Source organism: Xenopus tropicalis, chromosome 4 (assembly GCF_000004195.4).
Source record: "Xenopus tropicalis strain Nigerian chromosome 4, UCB_Xtro_10.0, whole genome shotgun sequence".
NCBI classification, from domain to species: Eukaryota; Metazoa; Chordata; class Amphibia; order Anura; family Pipidae; genus Xenopus; species Xenopus tropicalis.
Window position 1 is genome coordinate 58063353 of NC_030680.2, and position 24128 is coordinate 58087480.

The 24128-nt window shown below is 36.1% G+C and overlaps 1 protein-coding gene across 1 annotated transcript in view; it reads right to left on the bottom strand.

Moving 5' to 3' along the window:
• Positions 1-470: 470 nt before the first annotated feature.
• The window catches only part of terb1 (telomere repeat binding bouquet formation protein 1), a 29879-nt gene continuing 6221 nt past the window's right edge, over positions 471-24128 (bottom strand). The window contains exons 5-19 of the mRNA XM_031901328.1: positions 24000-24060; positions 23637-23752; positions 23413-23535; positions 21043-21189; positions 18827-18958; positions 17733-17861; positions 16316-16452; positions 12631-12959; positions 11749-11810; positions 7577-7666; positions 6525-6671; positions 5043-5117; positions 4656-4760; positions 3448-3521; positions 471-2940 (exon numbers count right to left, since the gene is read on the bottom strand). Of these exons, the coding sequence (XP_031757188.1) occupies positions 2743-2940; positions 3448-3521; positions 4656-4760; positions 5043-5117; positions 6525-6671; positions 7577-7666; positions 11749-11810; positions 12631-12959; positions 16316-16452; positions 17733-17861; positions 18827-18958; positions 21043-21189; positions 23413-23535; positions 23637-23752; positions 24000-24060 (1925 nt within the window). The 3' untranslated portion in view covers positions 471-2742. The remainder of the gene's footprint in view (positions 2941-3447; positions 3522-4655; positions 4761-5042; positions 5118-6524; positions 6672-7576; positions 7667-11748; positions 11811-12630; positions 12960-16315; positions 16453-17732; positions 17862-18826; positions 18959-21042; positions 21190-23412; positions 23536-23636; positions 23753-23999; positions 24061-24128) is intronic.

Here is a 24128-nt window from a genome sequence, read left to right on the forward strand (position 1 = left end):
AATAGATTCCTGTATGTTGGGTTCACAAACACCTCTATGTCTCTCAATCAGAGCTCTCCTGTAGACCAACTAGCCAGGCTTTCTGGCTTCTTATTAGCCAGGTGAGGCTTTTTAAAAGATTTTTGTATTGTGATCAGTTATTGGTATGATAATAAGGTACTGTTGTGCCCTTTAATATACCACACTCATTTTTCTGCCCATTGCAACCACCTTCTGGGTCATATTGAGTCTTCCGTTGAGATGCTGCAAGGCCTTTATGCCTTTATGTGGTACTTCCCACAGATTCTGGTCAATCAGAATCCTACAGAATCTCCTGGGATAAATTCTGACTAAATGTATAGAATAAACCATTGTATTCTGATGATACTAAAGCTTAAATATTATCATTCTAAACTGGTGCATTTAAATATTACTCAAGGGCAGTATGGCAACACCCAGACTGAACTAAACAATACCATATTAGAGATATCTAAACATGTTTAAAAAGCATAAACTTTTATTTTTTTTCAAAAATGTATACAGTATCATAAACATAAAGAATACACGTGTAAAGGGTACAGACAAAGTAGTTCCATGTTATATTACGGACATTCTTCAACAAGGACTGCCTTATATTTTGTGCTTTTGCCATAGGTTTTTTCCCAGGAAATATTGCAGTAGTGAATAGCTATGAATAACTATGGATCACTTCTCATTGTGCATTTTCCACTCACCAATTCAATCAATGTTTTGGGGGTATATATTCTAGGTGGGTGTTTAAAGGTGTCTAAAATATAAAACGGTCTGCTGCAATGTAAAATAAAGCTGCTTTATTAGCCTTTCTAGCACAAAACTATGTAAACTAGATGTTTGTAGAATTTATTGTTTGTGCTTCTGTGAGAATATGAAAATATTACTTAAATTCCATGGCAGAATCCCAACTGTGAGAATCATGTGCTTTCCCTAGAGAAGGTTGCATACTTCTAGCACTTTCTATTACAGTGTACAGTATCTTCCAAAAGTATTCAGACCATATATATTCTCTCATTTTACTAAATAAGAAATTCTCAAATCCTACACTGAAATGTAACTTTTGGCTTTGTGATGTGAGGAATGTTATGAATAAAAACCTAAAATTTACTGTTCACACAAGTATTCAAGTCCCAGTGTTAATAGTAGAGCCACCTTATAGCACAACATTTTGGAGCAATAGCAGCTTTAAATTTGTTTAGGATTGGTATTTGCCCAGTTTTCCATGCAGGGTTGCCCCAAGTGGTTTGGTTTGGCTATTTATGCTTGCACACTTAAGTGTTTAAATAGTGGTACAAATTATGAATTAGACTGTGATTGGGGCTTTGTATGGGTCATAGTGTTTTTTGAGGTATGGACAATGTTGGGCTTGCCACACTATTACCACAATTATTGCTTAAAAATAGGTCAAATAGCTGTATCTTAACTCAAAACCTTTTGCCACACTACAGCAGGGTTGCTCATATGCTTTCAGGAAAACTCTTTATATGCCACACTCCTACAACAGGCTCATGTTATCCAGAGTTCTTGATTGGAGGGACCATTACCTACAGCGAAGGAATGCAGTGGTAGTTTTATGCTGTGAGGCTGAATAATGGTACAAAATTCTGAAACTGAATATATTTAAGACCTCTCATAGATCTTGGATGACAGTGATCTTAAACACACGATCAAAGTAACATCGAAGACATAAAAGAAAGTAATTCTACAATGGCTCAGCCAAAGCCCTGATGTCAGTCCAATTGATAAAATGTGACAATATTTGAATATAAAGGTGTATCTGACTAACCAGAAGAATATGGTTCCACTCTGCCTGGAAGAATGGGCCAAAATCCCTCCTGAACAGTGTGCAGAGCTGTTATGCACTTAGTCAAAGAAGGCTAAAGGTTATTATTGCTGCAAAGGTGGGTCTACAACATATTGAAGTGTTGCAACTGAATACGTATTCAAACAACATAGATCAGAGATTTTATCTTTCTTACGTTTTTTTTTTTTTTTTTTTTTTTTTTAAATAAACTAAATGTCACATTAAGAAAAAAATTCCTGAAAGTTCAGTGCTGTGTAGGGTAGTTAGATGGGGGATACCACATTCACTAAAGCATATTTTATTAACAGAACTGGTCAGGGCGGTTAAAACACTAGCCCAAAACATTAAAATTTGCTTTAATAAATAAGGTTACTCAACCTGCTGGCCTACAGTGTAATCATGTTTCATTTGGTTCTACCTTCTACTACTACTACTTTTCCCTGGGAAGTGCCATAACCATCAAGGTCATGCTGTTAAATATATTTGCAGTGGCATTACAGTGAAGTGCTTTGTGCATTTCCCCCATTATATTTAAATAATGTTGACCTTGCCATCTGGTTGCAGTTTAACATATAGTACTAATAAAGAAAGTCTCTCCAGAGCCATCAAATAATTAACCCTTAGGAATAATATGAGCACTTTTGTTCAAATGTGGCTAAGCCTACAAGAATGACAGTATACTCAAACCATTAATATATAAATGTTAATAATATGTAATAACTCTATTGGTCACTTTGCGGAGCCCAAATGCAACTAAATGTACTTATTATACCTGTCATTTGTATAGAATTGTGTAAAATATGGTCATTAATTAAATGCCTACACTAGTCATTTTAATGAGCATTTAATTCTTAGGTTGTTATGCCCGTTGCATCTTGTTCAGGTATATTAAAATAGTCTAGGACTTTAATACTGAATCTTCAATATTATAGTAGATTCTTTTGCAGCTGTTTGTATTTTTTGGATAAATTTACATTTGTTCTTCCCTTTAGAAATGGATATGACCACAAAATACTATTCCAGCGGGGCCCAAACTTCTGTACACCATCCAAAAGATAAGCGACTTCACTCTGAGTAAAATTTCTACGAGGTCCTCGTTCCTTTTTTCGTTCTTTTTCAGGACTCTATAAGTACAATGTTAACAATAGAGTGAGCAATTCAGAGAATCATTTCTGGCATTAGCACTGGTTTCCTTTAAACAAAATTGCAACAAAAAAACTCTAATCTTATTTTGCTGAATATTATATAGAGAAAATAATTGGAGGAAATTGTATTAAGCTAAGTGGCAGAAGGAGAGAGCACATGTAATTACACAGCAGAAAAGGGCTGCAAACATCTATCATGTATTAGATTGTCACTAAACCTGAATAGTAACTCTATAAGCCTACATGCATACCACAGCAATGCATGCACATATTATCGTCTGATAAACAGAGAGAAAGCATAAAAGCTCTAATAAGACAATATAAAGCTAAAATATCATAGCAAATTTAAAAGGGACTGCTGTGTGTATAAGAACACCAACACACTAGAGAAGTCAGTTAAATGGTCCATCATTTCAAGGAAACTTGACTAACTCTACTCACTTAAGTTTTTCACTTAATGCCAAAAAAAATAAATATTCATCTTACCGGATTCTTTGATGAAAAATAAATGGTTGTTGGTGTATTTCCTGATAGTCTTGTGGTTCCATCAAGATCTGGGTCTAAAAAGGTAAATAAAGAGTAAGAACAGCAAATTACCAGTAGTAATTTTGCATTTATATTATATATTGAAAATATGATAGCGCTAATTGGCAAATTGTATTTTCAACAAAATTGCCCTGTACCCATGCACTGTTTTTTCCCAGAATTCACGTTATTTCATGCACAATACTGACACTGAATTGGACGCAGTAGCATGCATCCGATTCTTGCGCAGTGCATCCAATTTGTGAAAATGGATGCAGCTGCTTCTGCCCCTTGCAGTAGATCAGACACTGTTGCACCATATGTTTTTGCAGTCTCTCTGGCGCTAGTTCCAGTGTTCACTCACTTCGAATCCAGTGTTCAGCATGCAAGTTATGCCTATGCCCATTTTTGTGGTTCAAGTACACTGTATCTATTGACGCAGGGTGCTGAGGGATCCCTGGAGCTACCACCTGGTCAGGAGGTAACGGTAGCTCCTGGGTTCGCACATTGTTGTGCGTCAGAAGGAACAGCAGCACTCGATTTGGAATGGAAGGCAGGAAGAACCGAGCAGCACTGAGTGCAACTACTGTATATGCAGTTGTGCAGAGCGCATTTTGGGATCAAGTACAAGGTACTGTTTTATTATTACAGAGAAAAAGGAAATCAATATTAAAAATGTGAGTTATTTGATTAAAATGGAGATGGCCTTTCCATAATTTGGAGCTTTCTGGATAATGGGTTTCAGGATAATGAATCTTATACCTGTATCAACTATATTTTTTTTAGATCCCACCTCCCCCTATTTTGAAATAATCTGTTGTTTGCTTTGATTAAAAGTTATTACATTTGACCTCAGCTAAACATATAGACCAACTTATTCACTTCTGTTGTATCTATCTTGGTACATAAGTAGTGATGAGCTACATTTTTTGCCAAGTTTCAGAGTGAAAAGATGCCCATAGACTCCAATGGCTGCAAAATAAAGTTGCGTGGTTAAAAACACGAAAAACACCCATTGACTTTAATGCTTTTTAAATTTTTAGGTGAAGGGAAACACAGATTCACTTATCGCTATACGCAAGTAGCTAAAATAAAAGAGGTAAATTAAAGTGCAATATATTACCCAAGGAACCTCATTTAGAATTAGTTGTTCTACTCACAATACCTACTACTTGCTAAACAGGCTGATTTGTGAGTCCTGTCTTGCTCCCCTCCTCCAGTTTTTACTGTAACTGCTGAACTCTTTACTGTTTTTAATGGGGTCAATAAAAAACCTGAAAAAGAAACAATTTTTACAGATTGCTTAAAAAAGCTGACTTCTTTCATTGTCAGAACACAGAAAGTAGTATTGTAAGATATGTAGGACAAGTGATTGCCTGTACCAAATGTATATACAGGTTTCCTACAGTTATTTGTCATAATATTTTGTTATTCATGGACTTGTGTTCCATGGACCCCAACATTCCAGGCCAAACAAAAGGCAAATATCAACTGAAGAATATTGTTCTTTATGAGTTGCTTTGACTTTAAGATCTCATAGATTAAAACATACTTACGACTAGTGCCTGATTTACTTTGAAGAAATTTCTCATAACTCATGCCTCCTTTTTTCAGTGGTGTTAACAGATTTTCTATAAAGTATCAAAAACAATCAATAAAGGCACACTTTGTGCAAACTGGACAATAACTGCCTAGAGTGACTATCACTTATTGCATTTTATAAATAGTGCAGGGCAAAGGATGTCTCTATTAGTAAAGGAAATGTGCAGAGGGCATCTCTGCTTTTCCATGACGATATCCCTGTTGCCTAGTAACATTCAGTAATGCCTTTAGGCGCACAGGCATGAGAAGAAGTGATAGCCATCCGGGTTTCCTGTATTGCTGTTTCGGAATATATTCATGAATATTTTTTCAGAAATGTTGAAAGCTAGTTTACAGGAGTAGTACCATTTGTTAGAACAATCACAAAATTATGGCATTTGGAGACCATTATGGGGGGGGGGGGGGGGGGGGGGATTTTGGCACTTTCCTTGTCTCTTAAACATAAGTGCAAATGGCTGTATTGCAGTAAATACTTTAACTTATTTATATGCACACAGTTGTGTGAAATGCATTACACAGGAAAGAGCTATTTTTAAAGACATAAATCAGCGTTACACAACTAAATAAAGGATGTGCCTTTTATTGGTTAAAAGAGTAGTGAAAAAAAGATGAACAACAACCCCCATAAAGTAACCTTTTAATATGACATGGACATTGATATACTAAGACTATTTGCAATACATTATTTTTTTTTTGGTTATTCAGTTATTTAGCTTTTTGTTCAGCAGCTCTCCAGCTTGGAATTTCAGCAGCTTTCTGGTTGCTAGGGTCTTGTCTAGCAACCAGGCAATGGTGAAGGAGAATGACTAAATATAAAGATAACCAACAAATTAATTAAAACAATAACATTGTAGCCTCACAGACCAATAGTTTTTTGGCTGCTTGGGTCAGTGACCCCCCCCCCCCCTTCCCATTTGAAAGATGGAAAGATGTAGAAGAGGAAGGCAAATAATACAAAAAAACTAAAAATAAATAATGAAGACCAACTGCAAAGTTGCTAGAAATAGGACATTATATAACATACTTAAAGTTAACGTAAAGGTGAAACACCTCTTTAAAGGCTAAAAAGAGAACTAAAAAATTCACACATTTTAGCCTGTATCGCGTTTACAAAGATAGTGTAATCCGCAGGTGCACCTAATTGTATATACTGGCCTATGTCATCTCTAGAACCTCAATACAGATTTGTGATAGGGATGCAACTCAAGCTGCAGTTCCTGCATTTAGTTTGATAGGTATACATATGTATGTATGTATATTTTATATACACATTAATGTTGTTGATTTTCCTTAATTAATAACGAGTTAATAATTTGTTATAGCTGTGCATTCCAATGTGCTTATGACCTAAATTTGTAGATAAAGATATGCATGTTTATGATTCAAGCAGCCAAAAGTGTGTCTTGAAACTATTACTTTCATTTGTTCATAAATACCATTTATTTGTAGTAATTTCTTTAGTTCACGTTTGTACTGCTCTTCTGCTTCTACTATAACCATGTGATGATCACACAAAAATGAAGAATCACGCAAAATACTGGTACAGTTCCTGCTGTTCATGGCCAGCTCTGTTGCTAAACATCCTGGAAAATAAATGAGCAAAAATGCACTACACATATTTATATATAATGTTTAACATGAGTTCAATGAATAGGGTTTTTGCCAAACATACTTTTTGCTTATAGTTTTTGTTATGTAATAATTTAAACAAGGAAAGTGAAGCTACTACATGTATAATAATTGCAATGTAGATTTTTTCTAACTTTACCTCATGTAACAAGCACTGCCTTAACTGACCTCCACTTCCAGTAGCCCAGATACCTAAAAGTTTTTTTATGATGCAGCCTACAGAAAGTGTCCCGTCACCTACAGATTGCCAATATGACCTTATGCAGAGAGGCAAAAGCACTTAGAAAATTATCTGACAGCTGTACTAACGTAAGCTGGATCCCTCCAGAGACTAAGTAATAAAATGAAGATGTAAAATACATTTGACTGAAAAAGCATCTTGCATAGTGAACACACTGGCCACTTTCATTGCAAACCTCAGGCCCCCATTTTGTAATGCTAAAACAGAAAAGTGTACAAGTTTCATAGACATGAGCAAATAAATGTGTGTTTGCGCCTGTTCTTTCAATTAAAAAAAACATTTTTTTATTTGTTTTTTTTACAATTACTTTTTTTAATCAGCTGATGCCAGAGCAGAGTGTAGAAGATCTGCAGAGAAACATTTTTTTTTACCTGGCCCTTATATTACTCTTCAGTTTCTGGTATAGCCATATAACAATCACACAAGTATGAGGATCATGCATCATACACAAATATCAAGGTAGTTGGAAACTAGAGGTTGTTTTAGTTTTTCTGTTTGTCCTGTTTGGCTCAAGAAATAACAAAAACTACAGATACAGGCAGGCAAACAGCATGTTCAACACACAAGTCCTATTCATTAAACAAGGGGGTATATCGCCCCTTTAGGAAAGTTATTTACCTGTACACCTTGATTTATCACTTGTGATTTCAGAAGTAAGAATAGTACAAATTTCCTTGTCAATGATGTCTTTGCATAAGGTCAGTGGATCTAAAAAGCAAAAATGAAAAAAGGTACAAAAAGCAGTTCTGTTAGTCCTGTTAACAAGTCCATTCTGAAATACTAACCTTTTAATTTGCCATGTCTAATTTAAAGCAGGTATGGTATTTCTATATTTACTAAACAATTACAGATGCAAAATTAGAGTTGCACATTTTTAACCAAAATTCAGTATATTTATAGCTGGCATAATCATGCTCAAAAGTTTCCTCCAGATAATAGAGGTAGAAAGGTAAGGGACAGTAAAATGGGCCTGGGGCCAAACGATCGAATTAGAACAACGAGTATAGGCGTCCGTCGGTTCGGGGACCGCATCAACGAACCAATGCGGTCCCTCATCCGACTAATTTTCAAACCTGCCAATCGAGATCTGCCCGATTTCAGGCCAGATGTTGGTTGGGCAAGCCTGTCGTTACTACCCATACAAGGGCCAATAAGCTGCCGAATCAGCCTAAGGGACTGATTTCGGCAGCAAAAAATGGCCCGTGTATGGCCACCTTAAGCAGGTGAGGCACTGGTGTGCACTTCACTTTCAATTGTGGCAAATGCAAAGGAGCCCAAAGAAAGAACTGGGCTCCTACCTGACTTGCAGAAGAGTGTACTGCCTGCTGCACCATGCACACTCTGCACCAGAGCAGGCACAATCATCAAACAACAGGTACTGTATATGGCCTGTTATCCTGAATTTTCTGGACCTGGGATAAAGGGTCCTTCCGTAATTTAGATCTTCTTACTTTAAGTTTACCGTAAAACTCCGGCCGAACCCCTAATCTTTCATGAAAGATTTAGCTGAATACCAAACTGAATTAGAATCCTAATTTGCAAATGGAAATTAGTGTAATGAAGTGCTAAAGACAACCGTGTATGCATTGCGCGGTGAAACATTTTCAGCTACCATGTTTATGTGACAAAAAGTCATGTGGTTTTAAGGATTCGCTTTGCCTAGGAGTGTGGATTTGACCAAATCTGAATCCCACTAAAAAAGGCAGAATCTTGACCGAATCCCAAACCAGATCCTGGATTTGGTGCATCCCTAATACCTGTACTGCATGATGCTAATACACATGAGCACAAGTAGATGCACCTGCTATGTATATGGGATTTTTTTATGTCTAGTGCAGAGGTTAAATTATTTCTGCAAAAAAGCTTTGTACTGCATGTCTTAAAACTATATTGTGGAAGTCTGTGGCTGTCCAACACAGATCCACACACAATGTTTTCCAAGACTTAATAATGAAAAAACTTGAAAAGGTACATTCCTTCACTATAGTTGGAAATTTTGTTTCAGATTTTATATATGTTGTTACAATTTCTTTGAATGAAATGTTATTTTCAGTAATGTTTATCTACAAAAGAAAGACATGCCAATACAATAATCCTCATGTATTTGAGGTGCTGACTATTAATGTCATTGGGTATGGCCACCATAAAATACATTACAGCTTGTCTCAGTGCCACACATTTAATGGAGAATTGATTTTCGTACTCAAACCATTCTGCTCTCTTTGACTACTGAATTACTGGCAGACTATGGACTGTATATTGACTTAAAATTCATATTGTATAGTGACTAATGTCTATAATATTGACACTCATAATTCTGTATCTTTAGATTAATGGACCATCACAGAATGAAATGGGATGTTAATAATGCTAATCTGGAAAATGCAATGGCATGCACTGTGCAGTTTACACACACTAAACATGGCCATACACTGTAATATCCGATCGTTTGGCAACCCCCATAAAGTGGTCAGTATCAGGCCAAACGATCAAATTAAACCAGTGGGCATAGGCACAGTCGGACTGAGAACTGCATCAATGAGCTGATGCGGTCCCTGATTCGATGGAAAATCAAACCTGCCCAATCGAGATCTGCTCAGTTTTAGGCAAGATCTCAGTTGTGTAGGCAGATTTATCAAAATATAAGATTAGAACTATTAGAAAAATTCACCCACTATCTCTTTATTTCTGTGAGATTTTTAAAACCATATTTATCAATGGGGGAAGTTTCCCAATTGATTAATATGCTTCTAAAAGGAACAAAGAAGATGTTTTTATCTGTAGTTTACTGCTTAAGTACATTTATTGTAACGTGTGCCTCGCTGTACTAAGGGAGTTTACCTACTTGTATGGCTTTAGATATTTGTAGTAGGAATTTGGCATTTTGGGTGAGGCACTAAGAAGACAAGGGGCTGCACCACTGCAGTTGCCCTCAACAGTTTATGAAAAATAAGTTTTGATTAGTGAATACAGAAGACAGGGAACAGCTGTAGTTGTTCAAGCCAGAGAAGTCCAGTTAGCTAGTAGCTAAGCAAAAGGCAAGGCAGGTCAGTTAAAGCAGAAAAATTATCAAAGTCTGGGAGAAGTACATAGCACAATAAGAGAACAGACCAGTTACTGGGAATCAATATGAAATAAGGATTAGCATTAGCACACAGTGGAGCTCATTTATGGACTTTGCACAGGGCACAATAATTCTCACAGTGAACATATTTGCCCTCCACATGTTTATATTTATAAAGCTGGACTGGTGTATTTAGTGTGCAAATCTAACTGCAAATTTTTATTCATGCTGCGATTCTCCTTAGGAGCTTTAAGTGCCCTTTAAGGCATTTCCTGGGTGGATTTTTAGTTTACCTAGGAAAGCTATACATCCTTTTTTTAGGAGACCCTGAGCTTTCCAAATCTGTGTATTTCCACTTCTGCAACAAGATTTAGGCCTCTAAATACTAACAGAAAAAAGAAAAAAATATATTTTCATGATACAGGGAATAATAATGGAAAAATATTTTAGTTTATGGAGAAAAATTACTAATTCTAAAAGCTTCATGTCTCTCAAATGCGCTAATAACTGATATGTATAGTTATATGGAGATTTCTGGCTTCTATAAATCAAAAACTCCCAGCAGTAAATTACCAAATTTTTAAAGCATTACAGCAGAATACGGCATACTTTAGATTCCTAAGCAAAAAATCCTGGAACATTAGGTTTACCCCAGGAAACCATATATTTTTGAAAAGTACACATTATGCTAAATCCAAAATGGGTAACCATGTCTTTCTACTCCTAAGTACCAAACAGCAATGCTTTTCTGAACTTAGCAGTTTCTACAAAAATGTATGAAAATTCTAAAAAATCACCTCAAAGCTTCCACTTTCAAGCAGCTTATCTCCCACAAAGCATTAGGTACCAAGAGAAAACGTCCTAAATATGAAACCAAGGGTCCACTGAACAGTTTGATGCCCATTGTGCATAGCATCACAAAAGTACCTGGCATTTAGTGACCCGAGAACGAAGTTCCCGGCAATCATTTCGGCACAGCACAGAAAACAAGGTTTTGCCAAATAGTTGGTTACCGGTATGTCTTAAAGGCTATAGTTGACGTAACTAACTAACTAACATAGGCTAGCCTGTGTATGCCTGTATGCTAGTGATCTAATTACATTGCATAATGACAGTCAGTCTGGCTACAGTTTGCATTTAAATTTCTTTTCCACTTTTTTCACAAAAGTTTACTAAAATTCCTCCTAGGTTTTTTTTCATATGGAATATGAACAGAGCATGTGACACTACAATGGAAACGGAAGTGGCACTGTGAGAAATGATGGTGCGCAGTCATATTGCATTGTGAGCACTCTGGAAATGACTGTGCACAGATGTATTGCATCATTACAAACACGCGCACTAGCTAAATTATGGTGAACGAGAAAAATCTGAAATGCATGTTGGGAAAAAAGAAAACTACAGGCTGAAAAACATACATAATCAGCCATGTGTGGATCAGAGAAGCACCACAAAGGTCTGGGTTTTCTGATTCTAAATAAGTAAGGACTGGGTTATGATGGGTTATGAATGAAAATGCAAAGGGAGGCAGAGTGCCACAAGTGCTAAGTTTTACCTGCAGCAATTGTAATGTTATTCACTGACAAGTCATTTTCAGGAGATTTGTTGCCTGTGCTAGAATAGATTTAAGTGCGGGCAAAAAATCTCCCCGTGTGCCATTACCCTTAACTGTAAGCAGTTAAGCATTACTTTAAGCAAACAGAGAAATAAGTATCTGCCTCTTTACCTTGGTATCCTGCTTTGCTTTTGTCTCCACTGAAAGTCAGAGTCTGTTTAAATGTATCCTTCCTTTAACATAAACGCATAACATATTCAGTTTCAACACAAACTGTAATTCAACAGATAGTTTTAATGTGAATCAATCATTTATCCTCTTTGTCAACTGCAGTATAAAATACTGATTAATGCCTCTGATATAATGTAGGTAACCTGCAAGTGCTTTATTAAATACCTATAACCTAATTCATTCTCTGATATTTATGAAATCATAAACTCATATCATGATATCATATCATAACAGGAACAAATTCCAAAAGTGAGATGCTTGAAACAAAGCCACCAAATGTGATACAATATTTTGGTCTGAACACAACCCCTCAGCAGCTGAAGTCACTCCCACAATACTATGTGGAGATACTGCCAGGGGTCATGTACCACCAAATAATTTATAAAATATTTCATTGCTTATCTCAACCTTAATATTAGGAATATTCTGCAATGTTTGCACATAACCAAAGTCATTGGGCTCTTTATCAGAAGGAAGATTAAATACATACTTGAAATTACAATTCTATTTTTTGGATTTACAAAATGCAATTTCCTTACCTTGCTATTTGCCTTGCCACACTATGACCATGTTGGTCCAGCATGGGAAATACAATTACTTATTTTAGTACTGTGTTTTCTGTCAACCACAAAAGAAATATTCAATGCATTTTGTCTGTTTATTATAAATAGTCGCCTTATTCCACTAACTGGTTTGAAATTAAAATAACATATTCATAAATCACAGATGGTATATTTTCTTTATTTGATAACAGTATTGATAATTCCTACTTTGCAGTAACAACTGTAATTGTTTTGATCTTTAAGGAATTCCTTATTGTACCTGGAATTGATAGACCTGGTTTCTTTATAGTTGATCCTACAGAATAGTTTGTTTCCTCTGAGTTCCTGTACCCGTTTATCAGAAGGCTGCTCATCATAATGTTTCTTATTCATATTATGCTGCTTGGTTTGAAGTACTGGATCCCTCAGAGGAGCGTTATTTATGGAAGTGTCTGAGTTGCAGTCTAAATCTCTGCAGGGTAAGTCCATGTGATTCTCTTCTGGCTCAGCTTGGTTGTCACCACTAATATTACCTACAGGAATGAATGTTGAAGCAGCAGCCTTATGCTGTAAAGTCACATCTGAAAATATCTGCCTCCTTACATTTTCCTGTATAATTAAAAAAAGGGCAGACAATATACTTTACCAGTTTTGCAGTGTATCGGTTTGCAAAAAGAATATATTTACATAATAAATAAAACATCCAGGGTATGCTATTTTTTTGGTTGCTTCACTCAGCAAAAGGTAAAAATTCACTTGATTACTGCTACTGTGTATTTAAATAGGTATACATATGCCGTACTGTTATGATGGATACTTACATTTATAAGGAATTAAACTTGTATAATTTGCATAAATCCAAGAAGAAATACCAATAAACTAAGCACAACCAAGCTTTCAAATAGGAGAATGGGATGATTTGCAAATTGTCTAAACCCTATATTTAATTGCAAATAGTACAAAGATGACATATTCAATGTTGAAACTGAGAAATGTTATTGTTTACTGAAAAGTATATGCTTATTTTGAATTTGATGCTAACAACATGTTTCAAAAAGTTGGGACAGGGGCATGTTTCCCTTGTGTTGCATTGCCTCTTCTTTAAACAACACTCTGTAACCATCTGGAAATTGAATTGGAATAGAATTCAGTTGGATTTGCCATACTGAAATAAGCAAAGGCTTCCCTGAAAAACGTTAGTGCCAGGATGGCATCATATGTTGCTCCAAAACCTGTATACGCTGTATATCATTCATTGTTGATGGTGCCTTCCAAATGCGCAAGCTACTCATGCCTTGCGCACTATTGCACCCCCATAACATCACAGATGCTGGCTTTTGAACAGTGCACTAATAACAAGCTGGATGGTCCTCTTTAGCCAAAAAACAGTTTAAAAGCCAGCTTGGAGCTGGATGGTCCTTTTCCTCTTTTTGAAAGAAGTGGCGTCCATGATTTCCAAAAAGATTTTCAAAATTTGATTTGTCAGGCCACAAGACATTTTTCCACTTTGCCTCCATCCATCAGTCCATCTTAAATGAGCTTGGGCCCAGACAGCTGAGTTCCTGCATGTTTATGTATGGTTTCTCCTTTGCATGGTGAAGTTTTAACTTGCATCTGTGGATGCAGCGACAAACAGCTCACAATAGTTCTCAGAGCCCATCCAGTGATTTTCACTACAATCGTTTTTAATGCAGTGCCGCCAGAGGACATAAAAATTCTAGCCATCCAGTATTGGCTTTTGGCCTTGTCCCTTCCATACAGAGATATATCTCCACTTTCTGATGTTATTACTATATATACTATATACTATATATACTTTATTCTTAAATTGTTGCAATAATTTCCCTCACAGTGTTTCACAGGATTGTATACCCCTTCCCATCTTTACTTCCAAAAGAAGATGCACTCTTTTTCCCATTTTTTGTTTGCCAACTTTTTTGATAAGTGTTGCTTGCATCATATTCAAAATGAGCATATATATTTCAGAAAACAATTTTCTCAGTTTCAACATTTGCAAATCATCCCATTCTTTTTATTTACATTTTACACTATTACAATATTTTTAAAAACAAATATACCTAATTATGCAATTCCATGAGCCTGACATTGGGCAAGTACATTTGATACATTTTAAGACTTATTGTAAAAACATGTTAAATAAACCATAATGTTTACAAGCTTTCAGTGTAAATACACTGCCAATAATGTAAACTAAGACATAAATTTCCATCCTTGACCTGTGCGACCACTACATAAAACATGCCTAAAAATAAATCATAAACAAAGAAAAAAAAATAGGATTATCTAGACACACATTACTTGTTCCTAATGTTCATCAAAGTTCATCATAGCAATGTCTCTAAATAAAACTTCACTCACAATTTATTAGTTAAAAAGCTGATAAAGGAATAGGTAAATTAGTGGTTAAAAACATACTATACAAACTAAAAAATAACAAAATGAGGGGCTTAACTGTGATCCAATTTGTTTCCAGTGCTGTACACAAATAGTTAACTCTACACTTTTTTTTACTCGGGGTAAATAGAAGAAATGATAGAATTGATGATTCATGCCAAGCACCTTTCATCTTTTAGCTCTCCCAGAGCTGTAAAGCAGCACCTCTACAGGGACAACAGCCAAGTCAGAATTGCTAATATAGCAGTTGCAGAATTGCTTTTATAGCCTACATAAGTTGGTAATTATAACAAAAACTGCAAACACAAAATCATAATAGAGTACATTAATGGTCCATACCAATGCCCCTCAGTATTATAAAAGAGACATATACTGCAAACATCTCCAAGTCCATCTCCCAGGGGAACATAGATAGAAGGTACTTGACATGAAGCACTGGTATTTAGGAAGTTTCTTTTATTGTTTCTCTGAGTAAGGAAAGTTGTACATAAAATATTCTTGCCCAGTGTAGATACACCTTCGCTTGCTGTCTTTTTGTGGCTGTTAAATTGTGCTCCACTGACACAGAGTATATATGAATACACACGTCCCCTGTGTGTAACACCCATATTGATGTGGATGCAACTTCCCACAATTTACAAATGGGTTATTTAAGTTATACATCCGTGTCAGCTCAAGTTGTGCCAAGCGGCAGGTAAAACATTTTGAGAGGCTAACCTACATTGGAATTCTGGGTAAAATGTTTTACAAAAGTTTTGCATTTTGCCTGTTAGTGGTTTTATAATACACTGGAGATTATGTATAGCCAAATCACCTTGCACTTTGTAATTTTACACTGGTAGTTTCAAAAGCCACAAGTGAAGCCAGTTTCCACAAACTGACACATAAGTGATGTGTGCGCCAGTCCAAAACTCAAGGGATCTGCAGGTTTACCTGCGGGTCGGGCAGGATAGGCCCGACACTTGCACAAAATTGGCTGGTTATGGGTGAGTTATAGACACATGCCTTCCCCGCCCCCTGACATTAGAGATGGGTGTATCGGGATGAGTTTATAAATAAGGGTCCATTGCCAGGTCAGGTTGGGTTCTGATTGGGAGCAGGCAGGTTAAAGTCAGGTGCGGGTTGACAAAATTTCGACCCACACATCACTATCATATAATATTAAAACTACAAAGGCAGCAAGGGTGCCTTATACATTTCTCCATTCTGCTTTCCTATACAGACATGGAAATCAACTACAGAATCTTTTATTTTATAACTTAGAACCTTTTTTGACTTTTCTGACACAAGAACTGATTATTGTTGACATTTTGGAATGCCAAATTGGTTTTCTACAAGGATATTTGTAAATACATGATGCTGCTGACATTTTATGAATGCGTGTAGGACACAACCTGTGGCAGAAAGTACTTAAAGGTTAACAGAGATTCGAAAAAGGCAAAACATACTCCAATACATTAATAAAAGCAATTGTGCATACTTAATTTTCCTTCATGTTTTTAATAATACAAAATAACATGCATTCCTTTTTCTTGGCATTGTAGACTAACCTCTTCATGTTGCTTTTCTAAATGCTCTCTTTTTTTATAAATATTCTTTTTCCAGTAATCAAACATCTGCTTCTCTCTTGTCTTGTCTGCAGATACAGCTGTGGTCTCTTGAGGAAGTTTGATTGATACTGCATTAGCTTTGTGTAAGAAATCAAAATGCACTCTTTAATAGTTATAATTACTCTAAATGTAGACCATTTAAAGAAACATACAAAAACTACTATTTTGAGGTCTGGTTTTGTGTTTGACCTTACCAACAGACAGAAGTATGATAAATATCAGTAACAATCCCCCTCAAAAAATCTTAATGGTGGATCTGCCACTTAAGGTGCCCATACACCGTAAGTGGCAGATGAGATTGAATGTTGATAAATGTGAGGTTATGCACCTGGAATGTAAAAACATGCAAGCCACTTATACCCTTAATGGGACTGCACTAGGCAAATCCATAATGGAGAAGGACTGACTGGTCCTGACCAGTAGATTCTTCCAGCAGACACAAGGGCATCCATTTTGAAAAAAGGAGGTTCTATCTAAATATTTGGAAAGGATTTTTTAAAGTGAGGGCTGTGAAGTTGTAGAATTTTCTCCCTAAATCAGTCATACTTACTTCAAGAATGGGTTGGTTCTTACATCACAATTATTACTTTTGTCTCAATAGGAAAAAAAAAACACAAAAGAAAAACATACTTTTGTAATATGACTGGGGACATCTGAAATTAGATTTTTGGATAACCTTGTCTGAAGGTTAATTGTATAGTCGAAGCAGGGACTCCAGCTGTGGGCACTTCCCTACACTCTAGAAAGGTAAACCCAACTAAGGTCTAGTATAAGATAAAAAAAACTTTTCACAGTGGTATGCCACAAAGCATATACACCCACAAGATTGTTAATATCCACATATATTTTGCTGACGCTTGTTGCTCTTTTAACTGGGGCCTCAAATACTCTGATGAAATGGTTTGTAAGACCTGGCTTCAAATGACATCTGCAATCACATCTATTATTCCTCCACTAGAATTTAAAGCAGTGCACTGCTCTCTTCATGGAACACCTTTCATTATTTATTGAATGTGTACTTAAATCATTTATCAAGGTTAACACCTTTGTTAATGGTTGCAGCAACTCGGAAGATTTAAACACTGAGAGATTGGTTTTCTATTTTTCCTTTTAAACACAGAGACCTTACATTTTCCTGTGTGTTCTAATATAAAAACCAAACAAACTTGGTATTTCACAAGTAGATATAATAGTATATACTGTACTGTACTGTTCTGCATGTTTGTATTCATATAAAAATCCCTATACAAACCTTTTGAAAATAGTATAATAAAGTATATGAAGACATTAGTTCTTTGTCATTCTTTTTAATGAGTGCATGAGGTATGAATCAAATATAGCACATATAGAGACTCACTAATATTTTTGCAGTTTTGGAGAACAAACGTAGCTGCCTTGTGTAGCTGCTGTTCATTCTGGGACTCAGTAAGTATTTGAATGATGACAGGAAGTCCATTGCTTTTTAATAGCTCATATTGATTCCCTTCTGTTGAATAAAACATTAATTAAATATTGATCAGGATAAATATTCAAGAATCTACTTTAATTACACCTTTACTACTTTGGGTGTGATTTAATAACATTTTGTTAAGCATATAATACATTACCACACAGAAGGTTACTGATAAAATAAAGGATTATTGGCATGGAAAATATTTGTTTGGATAAATTTAAAATAGTGGTGTAGAAAATTTAGAAAATTTTCTGACTGGACTGGAGTTGTTAGTGGAGTTACATTACATGGTGAGCATTGTAATATTACTATGTTTGATTATGATACTAAATTGTGCAAAACTGTAAGTACCATGCAGGATGTAGTATATGTATGTGTATGTATTAATATATATATAGGTATGGGGCCTCTTACCTAGAATTCTCTCCATACCTTAACTCTTTGAAAAATCAATTAAATATAAATTAAACCTCATAGAATGGTTTTGCCTCAATAACAGGAAGTTGTGTGGAAGCAATAAAGGCAGCACTCGGTCCATTGATTCGCTGATGTGACCTAGCATTGGCTTATTTGTGTGCAATGTGAATCCAATGATCCCAGGAGGCGGCTCTTAATTCTTAAGATGGCAATTTTCTAGGTGTACCCAATAGCACATACTACTAAAAAAGTATAGTTTTATAAAAATGGTTTATTTAGATGAAGCAGGGTTTTAAATTTGAGCTTGTGTATGGGATATATTTTTATAGAGCCCTACATTGTTTGGGGGTATAGTTTTCCTTTAAAAGTGAATGGGCAGCACAAACTGCTGGGGAGCAGGGGACAGAAGTGGGGAGGGCAGACAGGGGGTTACTGTCACTTTGCATACTGGGCCTCTGCACAGATATTTTCGTGGAGGGGCCCGGCGTGTCTTAGTTACACCTCTGCCTGTTCTGTTAGCTTCAGGAAAACATAAAAACTCATAGAGCTGCAATGAATAAGATAAAGAAAAAAATACATACCACAATTCTCAGTGCAGCGACCTATGGCAAGGACAACAGCACACTTGTCTTCTGGGTCAAGTGGTTCACTGGTCAACAGTGTTAACATGCATGATATAATGTTGTATTTTGACAAACAATTAATACAAGTTGCTGAAAAACAAAATGAGATAAAGTGAAACATTTATTTTAAAGTTCTTGGATTCTGACAAATATTGTTTGAATACCTTGAAAAAGCAGGTTGCCTTCCCACATTAAATGAACAAGGCCTGAAATTTCTAAATACAGATATCACTACCAGGAGGTAAACTGGGCAATAAAGCATGGGATGGCCCCCCACTTAGTTACTATACAAAGTTTATTCTGCAACTAATCCCCCACATGACCACTGTTTTTAATAAAATCCTGAAGGGTCACGCCATCATCCAAGAAATGCTAGAAGCCATCATTTGCTTGATACCCAAACCTAACAAAGATGATACAGACCTACAAAACTTTAGACCGATTTCAATAATAAATGTAGACATAAGAATTTTTGCAAAGATCATGGCCACCAGACTAATCTACCCAGATCAAACTGGCTTTATCCCACATAGACAAAGGCTGATAACATCAGAAGACTAATTAGTACAATCGACCACATAAACTCTAAAAAACTGTAAAGCCTAGTTCTTCTGTTAGACACAATGGATTGGTCTCACATATTCCTTTCTCTTAGATTATTTAGAATCAAAGCCAATTTTATTATTGCCAAAAGGTACTAACCCCCCCCCCCACCCCACACTGCTAGAATCAAATGTATGGGTCCATTTCAGACAGTTTCCCAATCCTAAATGGCACTTGCCAGGGAAGTCCATTATCCCCCGTGATCTTTGCATTAACAGTTGAACCCCTTGCCCAACTAATCCCACAAGACCCTAACATATCAGGAGTACAAATAAAAGGTACAGAGTTCAAAGTGTCTCTCTATGCAGACAATATTTGCCTAAATATAACCAAACTCTTAAAATCCATTCCCAATTTATTTGCTTTTTTAGAGAGATTTTCTTGTGTATCTGCCCTGGAAATGAATATCTCCAAATCCCAAGCAATACCATTCAGCACTCCAAAACTTACTGTTAAACTTCTCTACCTCAACTTCCTTTTTTCCCCCCCTTTTTTATTTGGAGACATTCCTCTCTGAAATATATAGGGGTTTACATAACCACATCCTACTCTATACTGTATAAGGCCAATGACCCCAAACTCATTAGAAGGCTAACTAAGGACCTACGCAATTTCATAATTAGGGAGAATACACGTGGTTAAAATGACATTATTACCAAAGATGCTATACAAATTTTTATACCCTACAAGTTACAGTTAACATTAAGGACTTTAATTACCTTCAGAGTAAAATATATAAATTTATGTGGTCCTATAAGCTGCCTCACATAATCAACAAACTATGTATACACCCCACCATAATGGTGGCTTAGGGCTCCCCAATTTATATGCTTATCTCTCCAGACCACACAATGGCATTAACCTCATACAGAATGTTGCTGGAAACAACTAGAAACGCTTGTAGTCCATCCATCTAACTTAACAGCCTTTTTGTTGATGAACAAGGCAGGATCATGCACAGTTGAAGCTGATTCAGCACACAAATTCACTTGTGCATGCTCCTCTAAGATTCGTCTTCGATACTCTAACAAAAGAGGATCGTAACACAGGGCCCCTTTGAACTCTGCTGTATATAACTGTAAATAAGCAATTACTGTCCCAAAACCTCAGTATACTGTATGTATATGATGGAGTGGGAAAGAGCCATAGGACAATCTCTCTCTCGCAAAATGAATGGAAACGAATATGGACCTCAGTTTCTAAAATATCCCCAACACAAGGAATCAGCATAAAAAGTAATGACAAGAAAGAAAAAAATTTGATCTCTCTACTTATAATTATTTCAGGGGATGTACAGATATCAGAAATTGTATGCATATATTCATGCATATATGGTAGACCTGCCCAATGGCAGTATAACAGTTGAAAGAAATTTTATAATATATTAACTGCCCCCTTCCTCAATTTGAAATTTGAGATAAGCACATCATATCCCAGACTTGTAATATATAATGTGATATTGCTTCAAAATCAGTGTTTATATGGTTGTCCTATTTCATATTTGAAAAAAAAGCAAATAAAGAGATTAAAAAATAAATAAATAAATAAATAATAAAAAACAGGTTGCTTACTGTTATTTGCAGTACAAGCAACCACTGTCTTCATTACCACAACTGCAAGCTTAGAACTTCTCCTCTGTAAATTAGACACTAATTGGAGAAACAGATCAGCCAAGGTATCTAACCCTCCAATTGAAGCAAAATATTCCTGAACAAAACCTTGAAGAAAAAATATCATTATTAATCTGAAGGCATGATAGTAAAAGCATTGCTAAGCTTTCATTGTACAGGTATGGGATCCCTTATCTGTAAACCTGTTATCCAGAAAGTTCTGAATTACAGAGAGGCCATCTCCCATAGACTGCATTATAAGCAAATAATTCTAATTTCCTTTTTCTCTGTAATACTAAAAATACTAAAAAAAATACTAAAACACTTGATCCCAACTAAGATATTGGGTTTATTCAATATTTAAAATTATTTTTAGCAGACTTAAGTTATAAAGATCCAAATTACAGAAAGATCTCTTATCAGGAAAACCCCAGGCCCAGAGCATTCTCGATAATAGGTCCCAGAATCACAGATAATTCAATAAAACCTAAATTTACAGAAACCATTTTCTATTCTACTTTCTGACTCCCTGTGTATTTGTTTACCTGCTACCCCATCCTATAGACAGAATATGGTTTGCACATGTTCAAGTGTTGTCCCTTAAATATCTATGTCATGCCAGCAGTATTGCCCTGGCATTGTAAAGGGTTAAACCTGGCAACATTTTGCTTTGTGTCCACAAGACACCCTTAATTAATTCAATACACAACAAGGGACTGTGGAAGGTGACAAATTCATCTGGGGTATCAGACCATTCAGAGCCAGCCATTTGGGGCAGGTACTGGGGACATTGCTTTCTTTGATCTGTTGCTCATAGAAAGGCAATTGTGGACCTAAGAACAGCATGATTATAGAAAGGGATCCATATCTCCTTTGCTTTAGGGTTCACATCCTCATAAATCATATATTGGTTATGAGAAGGCCCCATGCTTCCCAATGATACCAAACAGGGACTGCCTATACCCACCAGTTAGGAGGGATAATTTCTGGGGGACTGGAACATGAGACACCCCTCATGTTTGGTATCATTTTGATCGCCCACATATGGGTTAAAGCAATATTTTCATAATAATATTCGGTACTGGCAAGTGCCAATATTATATGACAGCAACTGGCCTGAGAATTGCAAGCTCTCTACAGGGGGTCCCAAAGGACAAGTTTCTGGACACTCCCTCCTCATGCATACATTAATGAGGATGAGTCCCAGCGGGAGATAAAAAGGGCAACAGACCCAGGTACTCTTTAGTTCATTCTTGAGGTCCCACTCTGTTGGGGGGTGGGCTCAGGTTTTCAAACTCTTGCCTCTGGAGGACACAGGAAACTCCCAACTTGGTTACAAACATAGGGTTTCTCTTTATTTTATTCCCTTTTATTTTATTTACTGTTTTGTATGTGTATGTCTGTTTTTGTAAAATCTTTTTAAATGCACTGTTTATCCTTGTAATATTATGTAAAATTTAATAAGTTATGTCCTCTATAACTTTAATAAGTTTTGGCTCTAAGACTCACGTACCTGGTATAAATGTTTGGGCCAAGAATGTTTTAACCTCATGTCTGTAATTGTGGAGGGCAAGTTCTGTGTAAATGCTAATTAACTAGTTGACTGCTAGCAGGAGAGTGTGTTTGACTGTAATTTAACCCTTTGGCCGCTAGCGTGCTTGTTGAATTAGTGAAAGCTAACCCTACTTACAGTACAGTAAGAGGAAGTGTGTGATATATTTGTGCATTAGGTTTCTATCGCCTGTTAATGATAGATGGTGGCAGGGAATAGTTATTTGGGGCGGTGGTGTGTTTGGGGGTGCCTGATGTTAGTCTAATCTGTGTGAAAGGTGACTGAGTGTAACTCCTTGTTGCCCCGTCCCAGTGTCATGTGTGTCTGAGAGTGGTGTGTTCCTGACAATCTACTATTTACACTAGGCTATTAATGAAAACTACTACACTGGTGAGAGCAATAAGGGGGGACTACACATAAGAGGAGGCTACACATATTGGGTTATGAGATAAAAAGTGCAAAGTGTGCTACAGGTCTACTCACCTATATTAACCAATAATTAGGTAGCATTTATTGTGCAATTGTTTGAAAGCAAGCATCTCATTGGTTACTATAGGCTATAGCATTTTGGCAAACTTTGTGCCTTTTATTACACATGAGGGATAGAACCTTACAAACCAATCTATAGGGATATTTTTCTGTAGTAGATGATGATTGTTTTAAACGCAAGCAAGCAGTTCTTCTTAAAAGCAACTGTAATTTGCACCCGAAACACTGGTATATATCTATTTGTATTGTTTTACCTATTATTATTGGTATATATATCTTGTATTACTTACTATTATCTGCAACAACAAAACTTATAAAAGAACAGACAGGGCGTACAATCTCAGGGTCATTGGAATGCTTCAGCAAATCTTTTGCTTGTGGAAACACTGAGCAGCACAATTTTTGGTTTTCATCTAAAAGTTAAACAATTAAAATCTGGTATGAAATGGATTTGAAAGGTGTCTTTGTTGGGAAAATACAATTACAGCCACAACATTAAACATAATTTTATTACCATTTTGAGGGTTGTTGACACATGCACAAAGGCCACTGCAAACAGATGACCACAGCTGATAAGACCAATTTTTAGCTCTATTAGGTACATCTATGTTGCAGGATGAAGGCATTTCTCTGAAAAAAATATATAAACCATAAACAGTATCTAGTAGAATTAAGTCTAAAACAACTGGACTTTTCTGAGTTTTTCTTGAAAACGTTTCTTGAAAACTCATAAAAGTCCAGTTGTTTTAGACTTAATTCTACTAGATACTGTATATCATGACCTGGATGAATGAGAATCTTCATAGACATATAAACCATAAAACACATCTGTATTATTAAAATGCAAACCACATTGGAATAGTATGTAAAATTTTACCTAAATAGGCACAGAAGTACATCAATACACCCTGATATTCTTGAGTGAGTTTGCCCAGCTCCTGAAGTGGAAAAAAAAACTTTTTAACACAGCAAGTTAATTGGTTAATTGATCCCACTAAAATAAATT